Source organism: Motacilla alba, chromosome 2 (genome assembly GCF_015832195.1).
Source record: "Motacilla alba alba isolate MOTALB_02 chromosome 2, Motacilla_alba_V1.0_pri, whole genome shotgun sequence".
NCBI classification, from domain to species: Eukaryota; Metazoa; Chordata; class Aves; order Passeriformes; family Motacillidae; genus Motacilla; species Motacilla alba.
The window spans coordinates 6,241,660-6,260,442 of NC_052017.1; the positions used below are offsets into that span (position 1 = coordinate 6,241,660).

Here is an 18,783-nt window from a genome sequence, read left to right on the forward strand (position 1 = left end):
ATGGATTTGTCACCATCCTTGCAGGTTCCAAGCACAGTTCCCACGGTGAGTTCCCTTGGCAGCACAGGCTCCTCCTCAGCTCTCCCCAGGGCTCAGGGAACACATGGCTCTCCAGAGGCTTCAGCTGCTGGAACTTTGGGACTCTGGTGACCTGCCTTTTAAAATAGTGGGAGTCGCTTCCGCTGCTGCCCCAGCAGTGCTTTCAGGAGCCCAGAGCATGCCAAAACACTGCTTGCCCTTGCATATAACTGGAGTAACAAAAGTGCAGCTGTGCTCAGTTTAAGGCAGGGCCATGCTTTCCCACCCTTATTTAACACTGGCTCATTTCCATCAGCCGTAACAACCGTGAAAGGCAGGGAAGGGAGGTTTTATGGGCAGCCATAGGCTCACGGTCCTCTTTGATTTTGCTTCAAGTGAGTCAAATTGGCTTCATCCACAACTGAAGGCAGTAAATGTACTGACACAGAAGTCTGGCAACAGACCTCATCCCAGGTAAACTCCTGAGGCCAAAGGGAGGCACATTATAGATGATTTTATATAGGGACAGCTCCACATAGTGCAAAATCAGGAGCAGAGTGGGCCAAGCCATCTGCAGTGCTGAATTACCTACAGTGGTCTGGCTTTAAGCATGATGGGTTTTTAGTTTACATATAAGACTAGGGAGCCACTGAGCTCTACTTTCCAGCATGCTACAGTCTTGGGCAAATTGCTTCTTAAATTTTTTCTTTCCAAGCTTCACATCAGAAATAATGATATTTCCAGAGCGACATTAAATCAACTATTTCTCCTAAACATTCAGAAATTTGCAGAAGAAAGGACATGGAGGGGGGCAGTGCATTAGGGTTATTATGTTGGCTCTTCCCCAGGCTTTCTTTCGAGGAGAGTTTTAAAAGAAATGCTTGGATGAAATACCTGTTCAATAAAAATCTGGATACCCTCCAAGAGTCCACTTCTTTGGTGAGAGCAAATAAAGCAGCTCTCCTGGTGTTTCAGGTGTAAGTGAAACCTTGAGTGCACAGGAGGTTGATATTAGAAAGCACACTTGTCTGATAAGAGCTGCAAGAGGATAAACTGAATACCATATGGATAACAAGATGAGACTGGGGGAAATCAGGATCTTGCATGTGTCCAAGAATTGACAGTTCAATGACTGGTGATTCTTTACATTCCTAATCCAGATTAGTTAGGGCACTGATGTTACTGGGTTCACCAGGAAACAAGCCAGGGCCAGTGCAGGCAGGCAAAGTGCTACAGAGGAAATTAGTTTTCATGGAATGAACAAAACCATGTTTTCTCCAGACACAGAGAAGTAAACTTCTTTTGTTCATTCAGGATCTCACAACAGTTTCCTTCAGAAAAAGAACTTTTACTCTAAACTCTGTTCCACACTTGCCATTTTTTGGCAAAGTCCTCCCTATCATGTAGGCCAGATGAAGTAACTTCCTTGAATTCCAGCATAAATATTCCTAGCACTGCTAAACACCAGCAAAGCATTTAGTGATCACTGCCCCAGATATCTAAGATAGCTATCTATATGTCAGTCATGTATGACAAAACACAACTCCTAAAGCACTTCAGGGCTTTTCATATGCAAAAGTTTGTATCAGCTCCAGAGTTCACTCCTCACACTGTTCCCAGCCAAGTAATGAACCACCCAAAGGTCAGTGGAGTGACAGCTCGGTTTGGGCTACACACTCCCTTCAAGATGAAGAACAAAGCCACCAGGGTGTCAGGATCAAGACTGCCATGTTCACACTTCAGGGGTATCCTCTTCCTCCTCAGCCCCACCACATGGAAGGAGAAGCACAGCTGGATCCAAGATAAAGCACGCTTGTGGTTAGGAGGTTATACTGTTGCTCAGTCTGGCTAAACTTGGCTTTAACCACCAAATTGACTGTGTATTTTTGGACTGGTGAGGAAATGAGATGTTCATGACCTGATTCAGAAACTAAAGCTTTGGACAAAGTTTTAGATGAATCTGTTAATGAATTACCAGCAATAGCTGAGCTTATGTTTGACTGAATTTCTATGGTCAGCTTAATGAATACATGTACTTGGAAAAGACTTAGCTGAGATAAACATTTGGCCTCACTCTGCTTTGAAGTTATACATAAAATACAGAACTATGTTGCACCAGTTGCAGTTGCTTTACATGCAATTTCCCAACAATAAAAAGAGCAAGAAAATGTTAAGGCTTATGCCAGAACATATAATAAAATTTCCTTCCCAAAGCCATACACTTCCTGTGAAGCTCAGCCAATGTGCCAGACCAAGAACTCCAGCTCCAGCCATCAGGGGAAAGTCCTGTCCCGCCACTGGTGTCACAGATCTTTTTCTGTGACCACAGAGCAGTTCTGTAAAGTGACACACCATCAGACTCACAGACAGCCAGGCTGAAAGGCCTGAGAAACAGAATATCCTAGAAAGGAAAATAGGAAGATTTAAGGCCTATTTTTAATTAATTGCCACATGGAAATAACCAGATGGAAATAAACCTTTCTTGGAACTTCTGGAAGCTTCTCAGAAAATTCAACCTTTCCCTCAAACTGGCCTTTTGTACAAATTAGCACAGATAAAAGAAGGGGTTTTTTTCCCATTAATGAAATCGTGATAAATTCTGAGATGATGCTTAGAAAAGAAAACAACATTAACTAAATCACCATGATCATTCCAACAACAAAAACAACTAGGCAAGTATATGTACTACACATAAAACTCCCTCATATATTATGGAAACATGCATAAAACAGTTTGAATTTACAAATTCTCAGCCTGAGCACCAAGGCATACTTTATTTAAATGGCTGTTATAAATCCATATAAAGTACAGGACTTAGCTTGATAACTGTCTCTTCATCTCATATAGTTACCAAGCCTCTATATAAACAAAATATGGTCTGTCAGATTGCTGTTTGGCCTTTTTGTATTTTGTCTCTACAATGGGGATGTGAAAGAGAAAGGCTGAATGTATTTATTCAGGTCTGGGCAACTGGCCAAAAGTAAAAGAGGTATTTTAGGTTTCCTGGCTCACAGTGAGTTCAGCCTCTTACCTGCCACCCCATTTTAGACCACAGCTACAGAATTAAAGCTGGAACACAGTCAGAATAAAGGGTGCATCATAGCATTAGCCATAAATATTACCACTGTACCCTGGTTTCACTCCCCCATCTCCATCACAGCTCTCTTATGTCAGACACTTTACACAATCCTCTCACATGTGGTAAGACTTGTGGTAAGCAGAGCTGTAAAATTTGTCTGCAAGGAGAGAAAGGTCTCAGCAGAACAACTAGAAGAAACCTGGTTGTTTGTCAAATGGAATTATTGCAAAATCAAAATAAAAAATACTGGTATTTTGGTATCCATCCATGAGATGTTTCTGGTACACCATATTTGCTCATTTATACTTTATACACTCACAAGCTTTAGGTGGTTCCTTCTCCCATCCCTCTAAGCTGCACAGAGCCATAATGAAATCCTAACGCTTCCATCCCATGCAGAGAAAGCTTCTCCAGTTCCAGCCCCACCGTCCAGAGCAGCTCCAGTGACAGAGAAAATGCTCCTGCCAAGGCAAGTAACACCAGAATGGCACTCAGCAGATCTAGTGGTGAGCAGCTCAGAAAGCTGGAAATCATCCTCCAGCAGGTTCAGCTGCTTTATGCTCTGCACTGCACATGTTACCTAAGCCATATAAAGTAATTTTTAAATCCCCCAAAAGGGTACCTGTGGGAATCCTCCATGAAATAGCAGGAACCTTGTGACACAAATTAGCATTAAGTACCCCAGCTGTGAGCAAAGTCACCAAAATTCTGAAAAAGAAGATATTCACCCCTAAAGCTTGCCCACATCTCAGAAATGTAAAAAAAAAAAAAAAAATCTAAAAATCCTTTCCATGAAAACCCAATATGTAATTCTGTGAGCCTGATTTTTATTTTTCATATTTTTGTGGTAGGTTTTGGAGACTCTAGAGATAGCAGCTACTGCTTTTGGCTCAGTGAATACATCTCAGGGAATATTCACAGAATCACAGAACAGGTCAGGTTGGAAGGTACCACAGAGGGACAGCTGGTCCAGCCCCCCTGCTCAAGCAGGGTCATCCCAGAGCATATGGCACAGAATTATGTCCAGACCATTCTGGAATATCTCCAGCAAGGGAGACTCCACATCCTCTCTAGACAATCTGTCCCCATGTGATGTCACCTGCACAATAAAGTTTAAATAAAGAATACTACTTGTGTGGAGGTTACAGTGGCTTTTGGAAATCACAGGATTACAAAAATAGGAACACATAACAAAGACAAATCTGATGTAAAAACTGGAAGATCGGGAAGAAGGTGGAGAAACTGAGATCTTTTGGCAACCTGCTCAGAATCAGCCTTAGTCAGCAAAGATGTTCAGGAGATTACTGTGAAATGAAGTTCTCAGCCCCGTGCCAGGAAGTCAGATTTCCACACTACAACTGTAAATATTTCCAATGGTAATTGCTTGGAGGCCAATCCTGCCTGTCAAAATAGAAGTGCCACAATGGACTGTTGTGATGAATTTCATGGAATGAACTCAATTTTCACTCTGGCCCATGATCAGTCTTTACAGCTGTCCTTGTGATAACTTTTACAGCACTGAGTTTATTTTTAACTAAAAAGGGATCAATCTAACTGCTTGGATAAAACCATGCTATCTTTCTGCTTTGTCACTTTTCTGCAATGCTATCAGCAATCATATTTCTACTGTTAAATGGTTTTCCATCTCCCTCTTTCCATTTAAAGCACACTTTGGCATAATCAGAGTGCTTTTCAATCAGTCCTGGTAAGAACAAGTATCTGTCTTGGAAAAAAAGCAACTGCATTGGCATGATCAAGTTACTAATGACAGATCCATTATATAATCAACAAATTGCTGTTTTTGATGGCTATTCCCTTTCCTCTTGCCTCCATAATGGTTCTAGTTGTGGTTTGTTGCCATCAGGGACCTGTAACAGAGCAGTTTTTGCTGCTTCTTTGATATCCTCTTGTATCTGTCATTCTGACATCTGCAATTCATTTAGGAAATGGACAAAGTAAGCACTTGGATTTTCACCAGTTGTGTTGCATTGTGTTGATTACTAATTGCAGCTGCTGCATCTCACTGCAGAAATATCTGCTTTTCAGCTTAGGTAGGATGATCCTTCAGGCACAGGTGAACATGCAAGTGCCCTGTGCATCACTTGTGTTTTCTGCTTCCTTGATGTAAAAAAAACCTTTCCATCTCGAGGGGATGAGGAAGCACAGCATGGGTTGGTAGCTTACCTGTATAAAAATTTCCACTGTGTAGTAAAACATAAATCTACTAATTTTATTTTATGAATCGCACTAAATTTACTAACTTCATTTTCAGTTAATTCCATATAGGTCCCATTTTATAGGGTAAATGGGCCATTTTCAGGCTTATCCTACCAAATGGTCATGTCTTCATCACTGTCTTTACCTGTTGTGTTTCTGAGTTTAAGGAAATTACATTATAGATATTTCTCCGTGACAGTTCTCAAGAGGAAATTCATTTTTTTATAATCCCCCCCCCCACCCAAATCCAAATATGCTATTTTATTTTACTTATTTTATACAGCTGATCTAGAAAACACTCCACATTGCTTTGGATTAGAGTACACACTTAGATATTTAACTACACCAGGATATATTTTGAAATGTCATTTCCATGTTACATTACAATTAAGTAATTAAAAGTTTTCCACTTCCAATATTTAGGCAATATCAAATAACCAGAAACAAAATCTAACAGATATTTTAAAGCTAGCTCAGCAGTAAAATGCAACTACCTGTTACAATTTAAGGTTGCTGAAGTCCACAACCCCCAATAGCCAAAAAAATCTCTAGAGGTACATAAATAAAAAAGAAGTCTTCTAAAATTATCTGCAGGGGCAGACTAAAGCAGAAGATTCCTGTTGTGGGAGTTCTCCTGTGCTACATTTACATTCCCAAAAAGCAAGTCCAGGCATATTTGTTTTTACACAGCTTTTTCCACACCAAGACACATTTCCATTCCCCCCTCCCTTCTTCTGCTTTTGTGTTCCATCGTCCACATCAACAATTAGTGGAAATGCCTGGCTGTGCCTGCTCACATTGTTCCCAGACTTTTCTCTCCCCCAGTGAGCTCTGAAGACCATGCATTATTTGACATGACATGACTTGGAGGCCTTCTACAGCAATGGCTGTATGCAGGGAAGCAGACACAAGCAAGGAAGAAGTTAGTCCTGGTTACATCTGGCACAGTAGGATGCAAGTCACTATGTGTTAATCCCTTAGCACAATAGCCCAGGTGATTGAACTTTAAATTACTTAAGTCTTGTAAACCAAAAACCACCAGAAATCAAAACAGCCTAAAGGTCAGGCTCGTTGCTCTGTTTGTTTTGTGACATGAAAACACAGGATATTCATAACGTGGGGTTTTCCCCTGAAATAATTAAACATCTATTGTAATTTCCATCACAGCTCATTTCTCTGCAACATGAGCAATTTGCCAGCTTGTCTATACACACTGAATGTATTCAGTTTAGAGCAAACAGCTGCACACAGGGCAGCTTCCCTCCACACACAGGCTCTGCTCATCACAGAATCACAAAGTATGCTGAGTTGGAAGGGAACCCACAAGCACCATCAAGCCAAACTCCTGGCCCTGTGAAGGACCATCCCCAAGAGTCACCTCATGTGAACAAGAGCATTGTCCAAACACTTGAGCTCTGTCAGGTTTGGTGCTGTGACCACTGCCCTGGGGAGCCTGTTCAGAGCCCAACCACCCTCTGGGTGAAGAACCTTTTTCTAATATCCAACCTAAACCTCCCCTGACACAACTTCAGGCCATTCCCTCAGGTTCTGTCACTGTCACACAGAGCAGAGATCAGTGCCTGCCCCTCCTCTTCCCCTCCCAAGGAATTTGTAACTGCAGTGAGGTCTCCCCTCAGTCTCCTCCAGGCTGAACGGACCAAGTGCCCTCAGCCACTCCTCACACGGCTTCTCCTCAAGACCCCTTCATCATCTTCATTGCCATAGGATGGTCTCTGATGGTTTAATGTCTTTCTTGTCATGTGGCTCCCGAAACAGTCCCCAGGACTCCAGGTGAGGCCGTCCCAGCCCAGAGCAGAGCCAGACAATCCCTCCCTGCCCAGCTGGCAATGCCTCCCATGACTCTGTTGCCTCTCCTGGCTGCAGGGCACTGCTGATCATACTCAGCTTGCCACTGACCAGGAGCCCCAGGTCCCTTTCTGTGGCACTGCCTTCCAGCCTCTCATCCTGTACATGCAGGGCTGCCCCATCCAAGGGGCAGAATCCAGCATTTTCTCCTGTTGAACTCCACGCAGTCAGTAAGGACTTGTGTCCTTATCTGTTTTTTAAATCAACCTAGTCAGGTGCACAGAACATTCAAGACCATAAAACACAAACAAAGAACCTATTGGCCTCTGAAAATGAACTTTCAGAACTACATAGAGTGCATTAGTTAATATCTTCTCTCACCATGTTGTTTTAAGTCAAGAACTTTGATTTTACCATCCCTCCAAGAGAAAGCGATCGATCCCCAGACACATCCCCAGACTTCAGCCTGGGTGTCCCAAATTTCATCCATTAAAGTGCATATAGTGATCAATGCCATTGATCTTACATCCTTTGCTTTTACATGTGTGCCTCTTCCTTGGTTACTTCAACCCAAATCTGCTTCATAAACATGCTGACAAAAAGGTTTATGTGGATTATGGCAGTGAAATATATTTTTTAATTTCTAAACATTTATATTTGAGAGTAAATTTGAAATAACTACCCACAGAGAGTCTGAACACATTAAATGCCTACAGTAGCTCACAAAACCTTTGAAGTTTACCCAGGTAAAAATATATATAAACAAAAAATCCTCTGACAATTTTAAATCATCATAGCTTTTTCTCAAGTTACATTGAAAAGAAATTTCTTTCTGAAGTCTTTATCACATGTAATACTTGGTCCCTCTCAATCAAACATAAGACAAACATACACTGACTTTATTATGTGTCACAACAGATTGCAACGCACCAAGCACCAGTATTAGTTTCAGTCTTTATCATCAGGAGAGCAGCTGCTATTTATCTCTTCCCAAATTACTTCCTAGTATTACTTTCAATCTCTGTTCCATTGAACTAAAAGCCAATTTCTGATTTGTTTGGGTTTTTTGTTGTTTTGTGGTTGTTGTATTTTTGTTTGGTTTTTTTCCATTTTAGCTATCAGGCACAAGAGAATGTTACTGGAAGTGGAAAAGTAGGAAAGTGGCTTGTTTGTAATGCAGGTATAAATAGCAAAGAGGGAAGAATGCCATCTTGAAAGTTTGAAAGATGTAAAGCTTAATTTTCAAATGTAATTAAGGATATCCTGATGCAAATGGACTGGCAGGATCTTCAAATACTGTAGAAGAACCTAAGATGCCTAAATTCCTTTGAAAATCACATTTCTTTGAGCTACTAGCCTTCCTAGCACCTATTTTCTTTTCTCAAGGTTTGATCCTGTGAATGGCATTTCAAGTAGACTTGAGTCATCTGTTTGCAGATTTTTGGATCTGAGACTACAGACAGATGGGCATCAAAGCAAGTGAGTTACCAAGGCTTACCAAGTTACCACTCGTTTTATCTGACCATGAAAATAAAACAGATTGGCTAAGTAGGAAGGCATTATAAGGCAACAGGCTTTGTTCAGCATTGCAGGAGGATGGGAGGATGCACACAGTCTGTTGGCAAATCCAGCTGGGGAACAGCAGCTTCCCTTGCCTTGGTAAATGCTTGAGGTCCACCAGGACAGCTGAGGAATACTGGGTGAAGAACAGTTTTGCCTGACTAAGTAATGGAGATGAGCCCAATCCTGTGCATGGTTAAGTAAGACACTTCCTCTTTTACTGACTCCAGTGTTTTACAGCTGAAAATCAGAAGAGTTGCATTAACAGCAACTTTTACATGCCAACTGATGACATGTCCACAGATCTGCAGTGGTGAAAAGAGCCAGAACTCTTAGTACAACACAGAAAAAAAAAAAAGGAATTCAAGTAATTGCACTTTTTCAATTACTGGATTTACTTTATAAAGAAAAATGCTGGCATGTACTTTCCTGCCTTTGCACAGCTTAAAGCATGTAGAGTCACTCTAAAACACATAAAAATACAAAGAAAATGTATAATTAATCATCACCCAACTAAAAGAAGTCTCTTAAATTAGTATTTACCTTGAATATTGACTTACTAAATAAAGAGCAAAGGGAACAGCTGAATAACATCTTCTACCTTCCATTCTTTTCAGGCTCCAAATTTTTTGTTTACGAATAATGTTGGCTCAACTTTTCAAAGGCAGAATTTCCCCATTTTCCCATAAAAATGTAGAGTTGATCTAGGACTAGTGGAAGGAGTATCAAAGAATGGTGTTGAGACCATACTGGTATTCTCTTTCCTGCTCTAGCTGGCAGCAGCACTAGAGAGTGCCCAGCTCCAGCAACAAGGACAACCAGTGGAATTCAGGAAAGGAGACAGAATGCCTGCAAACTCTTTGGAGACTGCTGTAGATTGAACATGGCTGGTAAAGAGCTGTTTCAGAGGTACCCAAACTCCATTTTATTGACAATGTAGATGACTACATGTGAAAATACTGTAGGTGCCTTGTTTCAAGAATTCTACAACTGATGTGCCACCAGCTATACAGAAAATAAAAGAATAACATTGCACAGCTTTCAACAACCACATGAACCACATGGAGGATGTGCTAATTAGGCACACTCATTGGTACCACTTTTGGTGCTGGAAATTAAAACAGCACCAAAATTAAAAATTAAAACAGTCTTCTCTAATTTATCTCATATCCTCAATCTTTGGCCTTCTTGATAAGGCTGCCAAGAGTCCTAATAGTTTTATTTTAAGACCTAGCATGACTATCTGTAGACATTAGACTGGAATCCTTCACACATATTTTCAAAAAGCAAAAGGAAAAATACTTCCCATGACTGCTGCCTTAGGGTTAATGTTACACACAGATCTGACCTAGGTTGAGCTTGCACATGGATCCTTATGGAGCAAATCCCATAGTAAGAAGGTTTGGCTCATGGTTAAGGTAAGGGAACTGGGTCTAAAAACTTCAGGAGTCCAACTGTCACATTCCCATACAACATGGGAAAAATTGCTTTAACTCCAACCACCTCCTTGAATATCAACACTACGGGGATGAAGTTGTTTCTTCACACCTCCTCCAGCCAATACAATTTGTCAAGGCTTTAAATTCTTCATAGAGTTTGTCTTTACTAACATATGTACAGACATCTAAGAGCATTCAGTTATGGATGGAAAGAAGATCCCACAAGATGTTTTGGTGTTTCAGTGTGGCTCACTGACACTTTAAAAGTTCATTTTTTGGCCCTCAAGCCTCAGCCATTCACCAATGCACAGCTTACACCTCCTCTGCCCTCAGGCTATACAGCAGATAGAGACTCAGATTGCTGAGGATTTATCCTTGAACTGTCTTTCCTCATGTTTCTTGGTTTAGATCACACTTGCAACACATGATTAATACTCAGTAACAGCAAATCCCCCTCTAATGAATTTATGCAAAAGGAATGACAACACATGATGAAAACCACATTCCAGAAGATGCAATGATTTACTGAGAAGCTGGCAAACTCATACACAGCATGGTAGCACTGACTAAGCACCTTTTTTTACCTCTTCCTTACTCTTCCTTCCTTTCTCAATTCTTCTTGAGACTATTGTGCCTCAGGTTTGATATCATCTCAGAGAATCCTTTTCCTAGAAGTCTCTACACTCCTTCTAGACAAATTCAATTTCACTGCTCAGACTGGCTCTATGCTTTTGGAACAAGATCCAGCCAACTGTGGAGTTCAATTCCATGGGCCTGTGGAGTGGCTGAACAATAGTCTGTTTCCAGGAACTTTCACTTGCTCAAATGTGTTCTGTCAGAGCAGTGAAACTGGGTAGTTTTCATCCTTGGGGAAATTCAAAATCTGATGGGGCACAGTCCTGAGCAACCTGCTCTAGTTGACCACTGGGCCAGCAAAAACACCTAGACTAGACAACCTGCAGATCTCTCTCTTCCAACCTCAACAATTCCATGATTCTGTAAAAACACTTGTTTGCACTTACACCTTTTAAAGGCTACATGGCCAAAAGCAAAGCAGCACAGGCCTAGTGAACACATTAAATGCATACCTATTTAAAGGCATAGGTCCTGTATCAGTGGAAACTCGCCAAGGATTAGGGCTAGGTAGCCTTAATAAAGTCATTGTGACACACTTGAACAATCTCTACACAACTCCTCTTTTCAGATTCCCTTGTAGAGTCCGTTAAAAATAAGTGGCAAGCAGGCAACAACCATTTCTTCCACTAGCAACAGGCAACAGGCAATGCTCATGGCACTAGTTCAGTCCCCTACATTCATAAAACTATCCCATATCTATGGAGAGTTTGTCTTCATGGAAAAGTTTCTTCATGCTTGGATTCAGATTTTACTCCTAATCTAGCTCACCACGTACTGATTTCTCCAATTCCATGGAAAACACTTTTCCAACCTCTTCTAAAGAAATCAACACACACAAACTAGACCCAAACTTCAGTTGTTCATAAAAGACCCCTGGTAAGTCCACAACTGAGCAGGAAAGTCCTGTGTTTTGTCATGCTGTCAGGAAGCACTCTGACCACTCAGAGAGGTTTGCTTTCTTCAGCTTGCAGAAGCAGAGTAGTTTCTTATTTTCATTGTTCCAGCAGCATTCCTGACATGAAAAGTTGACTGAAAATTGCAGGATGGCTGTTGTACATAAATGATGATAAAGGCTTCATAACATGGCAGACAATGCTAATAACGCACACGCTTCCTCCTCATGAATCCCCAGATGTGTGGGTATGTTCTCCAGCAGCTTAAAAAAGGCATATAGCTCTCTCACCCTAGTCACAAAAATAGATTAAGTCTTCAGCTTATGACATAGGTTCTGTTTTTGGAGCAGAAGGTCACAGGCACCCTTTGCAATAATGACCATAAGGTCTGAAGAGTCACGGTGTGGGAAATAAATGACAACCATGAAACTCACACTGCAATGCATTTGCTCTGCATCCCACTGGGGCATGCCTACGTAATGTAATTTACTGTCAAGCTAAATTTTATGAAAATTTGAAGGATGTTATAAACCATTCTACGAATTCTCAATGTCAAAAGCTGGAGTACAGCATTATGTTTCAATTCTCTACTGTGTAAATAATGCTTTCATGCTTTAAAGGTTTCATATGCAAGCAACTTGAGAGAGACAGTATTACAGAAGCAAATACTAACCTGAAGCATTATACTGCAGTTTCTGCAACTACATAAAGAATAAACACAAAAGTCATTCTGCATATCTAACACACATTGGTGTTTTAGCTCACTGCTGGTATGAGAAATAGCTCAGTAGCAGTACAGCACTGTATCACCACACCAACAAGAGTATTTTATATTTATTGATGGCATCATGTATTCATGTTTGTACATAAGTTTTCTTTCCCAGGAGAAAAAACACACTCCATTCAAGACTGAAATCTTTTCCTTTTAGCCATTGAAGACATGCACAGGTCTCCCTGTTTGTGAGACTGTAACACTTTCTCCAGTGTGTCTACAGTGCAAACAACAGTAGAAAATAGATACAGCAGCCCCCTGCACCCAGATCAGACCCTGGAGCAAATTCCCAAAGCCTGGTGATCAGTCTAGGGTAAAATAGCCCACATTGTGATATTCCTTGTCTGCTGTTGATGTCTCTCTTGATGCTTCATTTCTCCTGTAACCAACTCTGCTCTTTCATTATTCCCTGTGCATGGGATGCCTTTTGACAGAAATTCAGCTTTTCTTCAAAGAGATGAGAATTACATGTGTTACTTCACTCAGCAGGAGTGTCCACAATTTGGGCAACCAATGCTGATTCAGTTTTGCCTCCTTTCTCCTCCCATTAGCTCTGCCAAGCCAGCACCTGGGCACATCAACGTACTTCCATGACTGTCCATATATCATCAACAAAATGAGGGTTAAATTCTGGTTCCAGTCACATCTGAGTAGCTCCCTGGAATTTAATGTGGTGAAGTTGAGCATAAGCTGAACCTTGTGGGTCTGTGAACAGGAGCTGGATCCTCCTAGGTGGAGATCACTACCCCCCCATTTCACTCCTGATCCCTCTGGAACATGGCTTTTCTCCTGTTCCACTAATTCCCAATACAAGCACAGTGTAAACTTCCCTGAGCCCAAAAGTCTCACCATCCACATTTCTGTGAGGTCCTTCTACATTCATAACTTATTTCTCCAAGGAAATTCACATTCCTCTGAGCCCAAAGTCCTCACAGGCTCAGGTATAAATAAAGGAGGTTGGGCGAGACCCTTTAGGAGCAGAATCTAAAATCAGGAAAAGTAATATTTTGTAAGACACAGCAGGTTTCTATATACTGATGGTCTGTTTCTGTTATGCTTTAGAACCAAAAAGACTGATGCTTCCTTAATTGCAGTGGCAGCTATTATGATTGTAAACATGAATCCTTTCTTTTATCTTTCAGATAATTCAAAGTACCATCTCAACACTCCTGAGCAAATACCTCTTGCCCTTTCCTGTCTTAATATATCAGCTCTTGAGGGAGGAATCCAAATTTAAACTTGAAGGCCACAGAGGCTCAGGACAACTCAGAGCTTGCCCTGGGAGAGCAAGATGGAGAGCAGTCATGATTTAATTTTAGGGAAACATTTCTCTCTCTTCTGTCTCTCTCTCCTTTCACCTCCTCTTCCCAAGAAAACAAACAATTATTTCATTCCTAGATCACACTGAAGCTGATTTCTTTTCACCTTTGAAAGAATTCACTAGATTATTCCCCATCTGCAGCTTCCTAAAGCAACTCCTAGACTGAAGTGCTGTTCTTATCAGCCCACCCTGCAATTACTGGGAGACAAGAAGCACCCTGCAAAAACTGTGACAGAACAAAATAATTTCACAGTGATTTATTAGGCATGCAGCCACTAATGACTTTGCAAGTGTGGAAAGCAAGATGGAGGGGCAGAGCCTGAGCCAACAGCAGCTGTCAGAACATCATTGTCAACTACTGGGGTTAAAAATATTTAAACCATCTGATGTTCAGCCTGGCATTCCCCCCCCCCCCCCCCCAATAACACCAAGCCTGGAAAAAGCAATAAATTTTGACATTCAGGAGTCTCTTCAAAATCACAGAGGTTGACAAAGAAAAGGGAGAAACTGTGCAGAGATGTTTCTTTGTGTGGCATGGAAAATAAAGAACCCTGATCTTCAAGCACATCCTTCTAGTGCATCAACTCTGCTGTCAGGGCTGAAGTACCAGAGGCAAGAGCCACCTCACTGAACTGAAATGTGTTTTGATATTCATCCACAGATGTTATTTTTGTGCTTATTGTGAAAAAAATCTTCTTTGTTCATTTGAATAAAAAGTCACCTTGCAATGTATTTGGGAAAAATCCAAGGAAGTGCCAAGCTCCTGCAATTCCCACCTGCTGGGAGCAGCGTGTGCTTGGCACCTGGCATAGTGAAGCTCTTGAGAGAGGTTCTGCCCTCAGTTGTGCTCATGTAAATACAACATAACTTTGCTAGCACTGACTGAACCATCCCAAGTGAAATTAAAAGTAAACAAGAGCAGAATATTTTTTTTTTCAGCACCAGGGGCCTACAATGGCAGCGTTAACATTAGAACAGATCGATTTTGCAAGATGACAAAAGAACATTCTGATCTCACTGCTGTGAGCTCCTACTCAGCAGACAATTGCATCCCATCTCAGAATAGAGTTTTGAAAATGTTCAGAGAGATGTGCAAGCATTAACTTCTAATGGCTTAAAAAGGAATTTTATAATGCTAATGTCTTCATATTACAGCTATGATGCATCGAGAGAGCAAAAGTTTCTATTTAAATCTGTAGCAGCTTTCAAAGATATTTGGGCCAGAAATTTCCATTTAGGCATCTCTAATTTCAAGACTTCTGAATGTGCTGCTGGGACAGACAGAGGTTGATATGACCTTTACAAAGGCTCCTGCAGTTATATTCTGGTCCATCTAAATTGCTAGTTTAAGTCAGTTGTATATTCAAAAAGAAAACAACAAGCAAACAAGATGATGTTCCATCATCCCAGCCATCCAGCAAACACTCCCCTGCTATGCTACAGAATACAGTGGCCCCTACTTTATTCTTGGCTACTGAACACAAGCTGAGAGCAGTGGGGAAAGCCAGCCTGCAGGAATTTAGTGATCCACCATCACTCCCAGAAGTACAGGCAGGGCACCATCCACCTGTGCTGGGGAGGCTGAGCACAGAAAGAAGGTGAAAATAGAGTGTTTCCAGGTTTTTGTAACATGTCTTGTTCTTCCTTGAGAAAGGTGTACCTGAGAAATGCCCTGGAGTGTTGCAAGCCACAAACCTGCTTTCTTCAATTGATCTGTTTCTTCCCCACTGTCACAGACAAACCCAAAACAATAAAACTATGTGGGGGAGGGAAGAAATGCATACAACTTTCTTTTCAGAAATCCCTATTATTCCAGAATCCTCTAACCTAATTATAGTGTATTTTGCATCCTCCCTCATTTTTTTCCCAAAATATATATTATTTTTTCAATCAGCATTTCTGCATGACCAATAAATATGTTTTAGGTCACCCTGCATCACAACAGTCTCTGTCCCACTGCTTTCTCTTTCAGAATGTATTCCTCTCTCCCCTCCTACTCAGACCTTGTTAGCTCTTCTCTTGTTCCTAATTTGAAGATCCAAATGAGCATGAATTACGTGTCTCAGCAATAAACATGATCTCACAGAAACACAAAGAAGAGGATGAACAAAATAAAAATTACAGTCTGGTGAAAGCTCCCTTGACAACTACAGCTACACTGACAGGCGCCACTGAAATAATAGGAATGATGCTTCAAAACAACAGCCAAGACAACGTTATGAAAGAGAAAAAAAAAAACCAGTCTAAACAGATCTTTTCAAATGCAGATTCCTCTGTCAAGTAAGGAGAATGTGAAAAATGTTCTTTCATATAGCACAGCCATGTTCAAACTCTGTCAGATTATAGAAAACCACTAAAAATACCAGTACAACCATGGGCTCAATAGTCCCTTTGAGGAATGTTAAAATGATGCAGAATGGAAGAGAAGGGTCATATTGTGGGGATGTAGAGGAAGGATGGAAGGTGTTATCTCATTACCAACTGGGTGAACAACAAAACATATGTTGACTTCAGTGCAACATCAGGCATTTGCAAGCTTGTGTATCTGAGTCCCTACCATTACCCAGGTGACAAACTGCATAGCAAAAAGCCAAGAGATGATGAACATGAAATATTATGACCCACTACTAAAAAACGTTCCATCCAAGACAAAATTAAAGCAAAACTCATGAAGAAAGGTTGTCTATGGATTAGGGAGGAAATTAGGGAAAAAGCATTAGCATTCCTCTGTCAATAATGATTTAGTGCTAATGAGTTCCTTAAGTACTTTTTTTCATGTTGGCTTCACACCATAAAAGGAGGAAAATTGTTCTAAGTTCTGGTGTGGTCAGAGATATCTGCTGGTCAGCAGGTATTTCAAAAACACCAGGTGCCTGCTGTAAAATCCTGCAACAACCATAGGAAAATCCAAAACCACCTATAGCTCCTCAGCTGGCAGAAAATGCAGCTCCTGAGAGCAGCAGTGGAGATCCAACTGCAGAAGAGTTTCTGGCCAGACTGAGTCAGAGCTGGGGGGGCAGTGGAAAGAGATGGCAGAGACAATATTGCAGGCAGGGTGGGAAAGAATAATGAGCACAGGGGGAGTGGTGCTTTGGTGTGGTACATTTTATTTGCTGGTATTTTACATCCCTATGGTGAAGTATTACTGGCAACATGGTGAAGTTTATTGCCTAAAATCTTCTGTCACAAATACATAGGCACCACCCATTTCTGTTAGCAGAAACAGACCTTTTTCTTCTAGTACTGAATGCACTCTGAGCTCCAGAAGTTTGGCTTGGGCTCTTGGGCTTGCATTCCTCCCCAGAGAAAAATAAAATCTGCAGAAGAGTCATGTACTTTTCCTCCATTTTATTCCACACACTCGAGACACCTAATAAATTTGCTTTGACTTCTTATTCTTTCCTAAAACAAAGGAAAATCTTAGAACCACAAATATCTTTTTGCTCCTTGGTGGCCTGGCAGAGATACGGGTAGAACTGTTTCCCACTTTTATGTAATGAGATTTAAAACAAACTAATAAATAAAACAAAACAACAACACCAAAAAAAAAAAAAAAAAAAAAAAAAAAAAAAAAACAAAAAAACCAAAACCAAAAAAAAAACCAAAACAAACCAAACACCAATAACCAATAAAACAACAGAGGGCACAGAGAAGATATAAGGACTTTGCCATTTCTTGCCTGAAGCACTGAAACCAAAAGTACATCAGGACTGAGAATAGAAAACTAATAGCTACACGGATCACAAGAACATCCTAATAGTAAAAAAACCCAGTAATTTAAGTTTTGAGAGGCATGTAATTCTGAAGACGGAGCCAGTCAGCCTTTTAGTACTCATTGGAAATAGAAACTTTTGATCTGTGGTTATTCTGTATCTATATCTAGAATTTCTTGCATGTTACTTTCTAGTGGAATATTCAGAACAGAGCTGGTGAACAGACTGCACGGCTCACCAGTTTTCTCCACTGTGAATACAACTGCCCTGCTCTTTTGGCAGTGACCAGACTGCTTGGATCCAAATCTGAGCCAGCTCTGGGCTCCCCAGCCCTGGGAAATTCAGAAGTGGGAGAAATTCAGAAGTGGGTTAGTCTCGAGAGAGAAGAATCAGATTAAACGCTGGTTCAGCCACAGGCAGGGACAGTTCCCGGAGCCAAAGCTCGGAAAGTTGAGACCAGGGTTTGGGGGTGAGCAGAACTTCTGCCATACCGTTCTGCGACTCTGAGAGGGAACTGGTGAGACAAACTGAGCCAAACCCACTTGTACAGCAGGGAGTAAGAGTCACTTCTGAAACTGGGATAGGGGGACAACTCCTCCGTGCCACGGACACTGCATCCTGGGCTCCCAGCACTGCACGGGGGCCAAGACCCCGCTGTTCAGCCCACCCCAGATGTGGAGGACTCGCCTGTTGCAGGGGTGCACCCCCAGCCCGGCATGCCCCAGACTGCGGAGCTCGGCAGGAAACACCTCTCCCTGCCTTTCGCTGCGCTCCATGTCAGAGAAAAACATGCCTAAGCCACGCCAGCTGCCGAACGGGAGGAAGAGCGAGGAGCCACTTACGGGGATGTGCACTCGCAACATGAGTTTCTTGTGGCTGGAGCTTTTCCTGCTGCTGCTGCTGCTGCTGCTGGAGGCATCTTTCTTCTTGTCCATGGCAGTGCTTCCCATGCCTTCCCCCAAGCGTGGTGCTGAGCGATGGATCTGGAGAGGGAGGCTCCTCTTCCACCTCTCCCCACCGTCCCACGGGCCGCAGTTACTCCAGGCTCCTTATTTTCTTTTGTCTCTTTTTTCCCCCCCCTTCCTAGTGGCCTTAGAAAATGGGGGGGGGGGGGGGGGGGGGAAGCAAGAGGAGCGGGGGGAGAAAGAGAGAAGCCGAGGGAAGGGGAGGAGTTTCTCCAGCTGCGGTCTTTAATCCCAGCAGCGAGGTGTCAGGGGGGACCTTCGCAAGAGCATGAGATGCCCTTACAGACGCTGCTCCCTTTCTCACTCTTCCGCCCTTTCAAAAATATCCGGAGCATCCTGGGGGAGGGGGGGAGAAAGTTTCCTT

At 41.9% G+C, this 18,783-nt stretch overlaps 1 protein-coding gene across 1 annotated transcript in view; it reads right to left on the reverse strand.

Annotated features, from left to right (window-relative positions):
* The window catches only part of PRKAG2 (protein kinase AMP-activated non-catalytic subunit gamma 2), a 215,363-nt gene extending 196,813 nt beyond the window's left edge, over nt 1-18,550 (reverse strand). Inside the window, exon 1 of the mRNA XM_038128909.1 lies at nt 18,297-18,550. Within this exon, the coding sequence (XP_037984837.1) occupies nt 18,297-18,404 (108 nt within the window). The 5' untranslated portion in view covers nt 18,405-18,550. The remainder of the gene's footprint in view (nt 1-18,296) is intronic.
* Between the last annotated feature and the right edge of the window lie 233 nt (nt 18,551-18,783).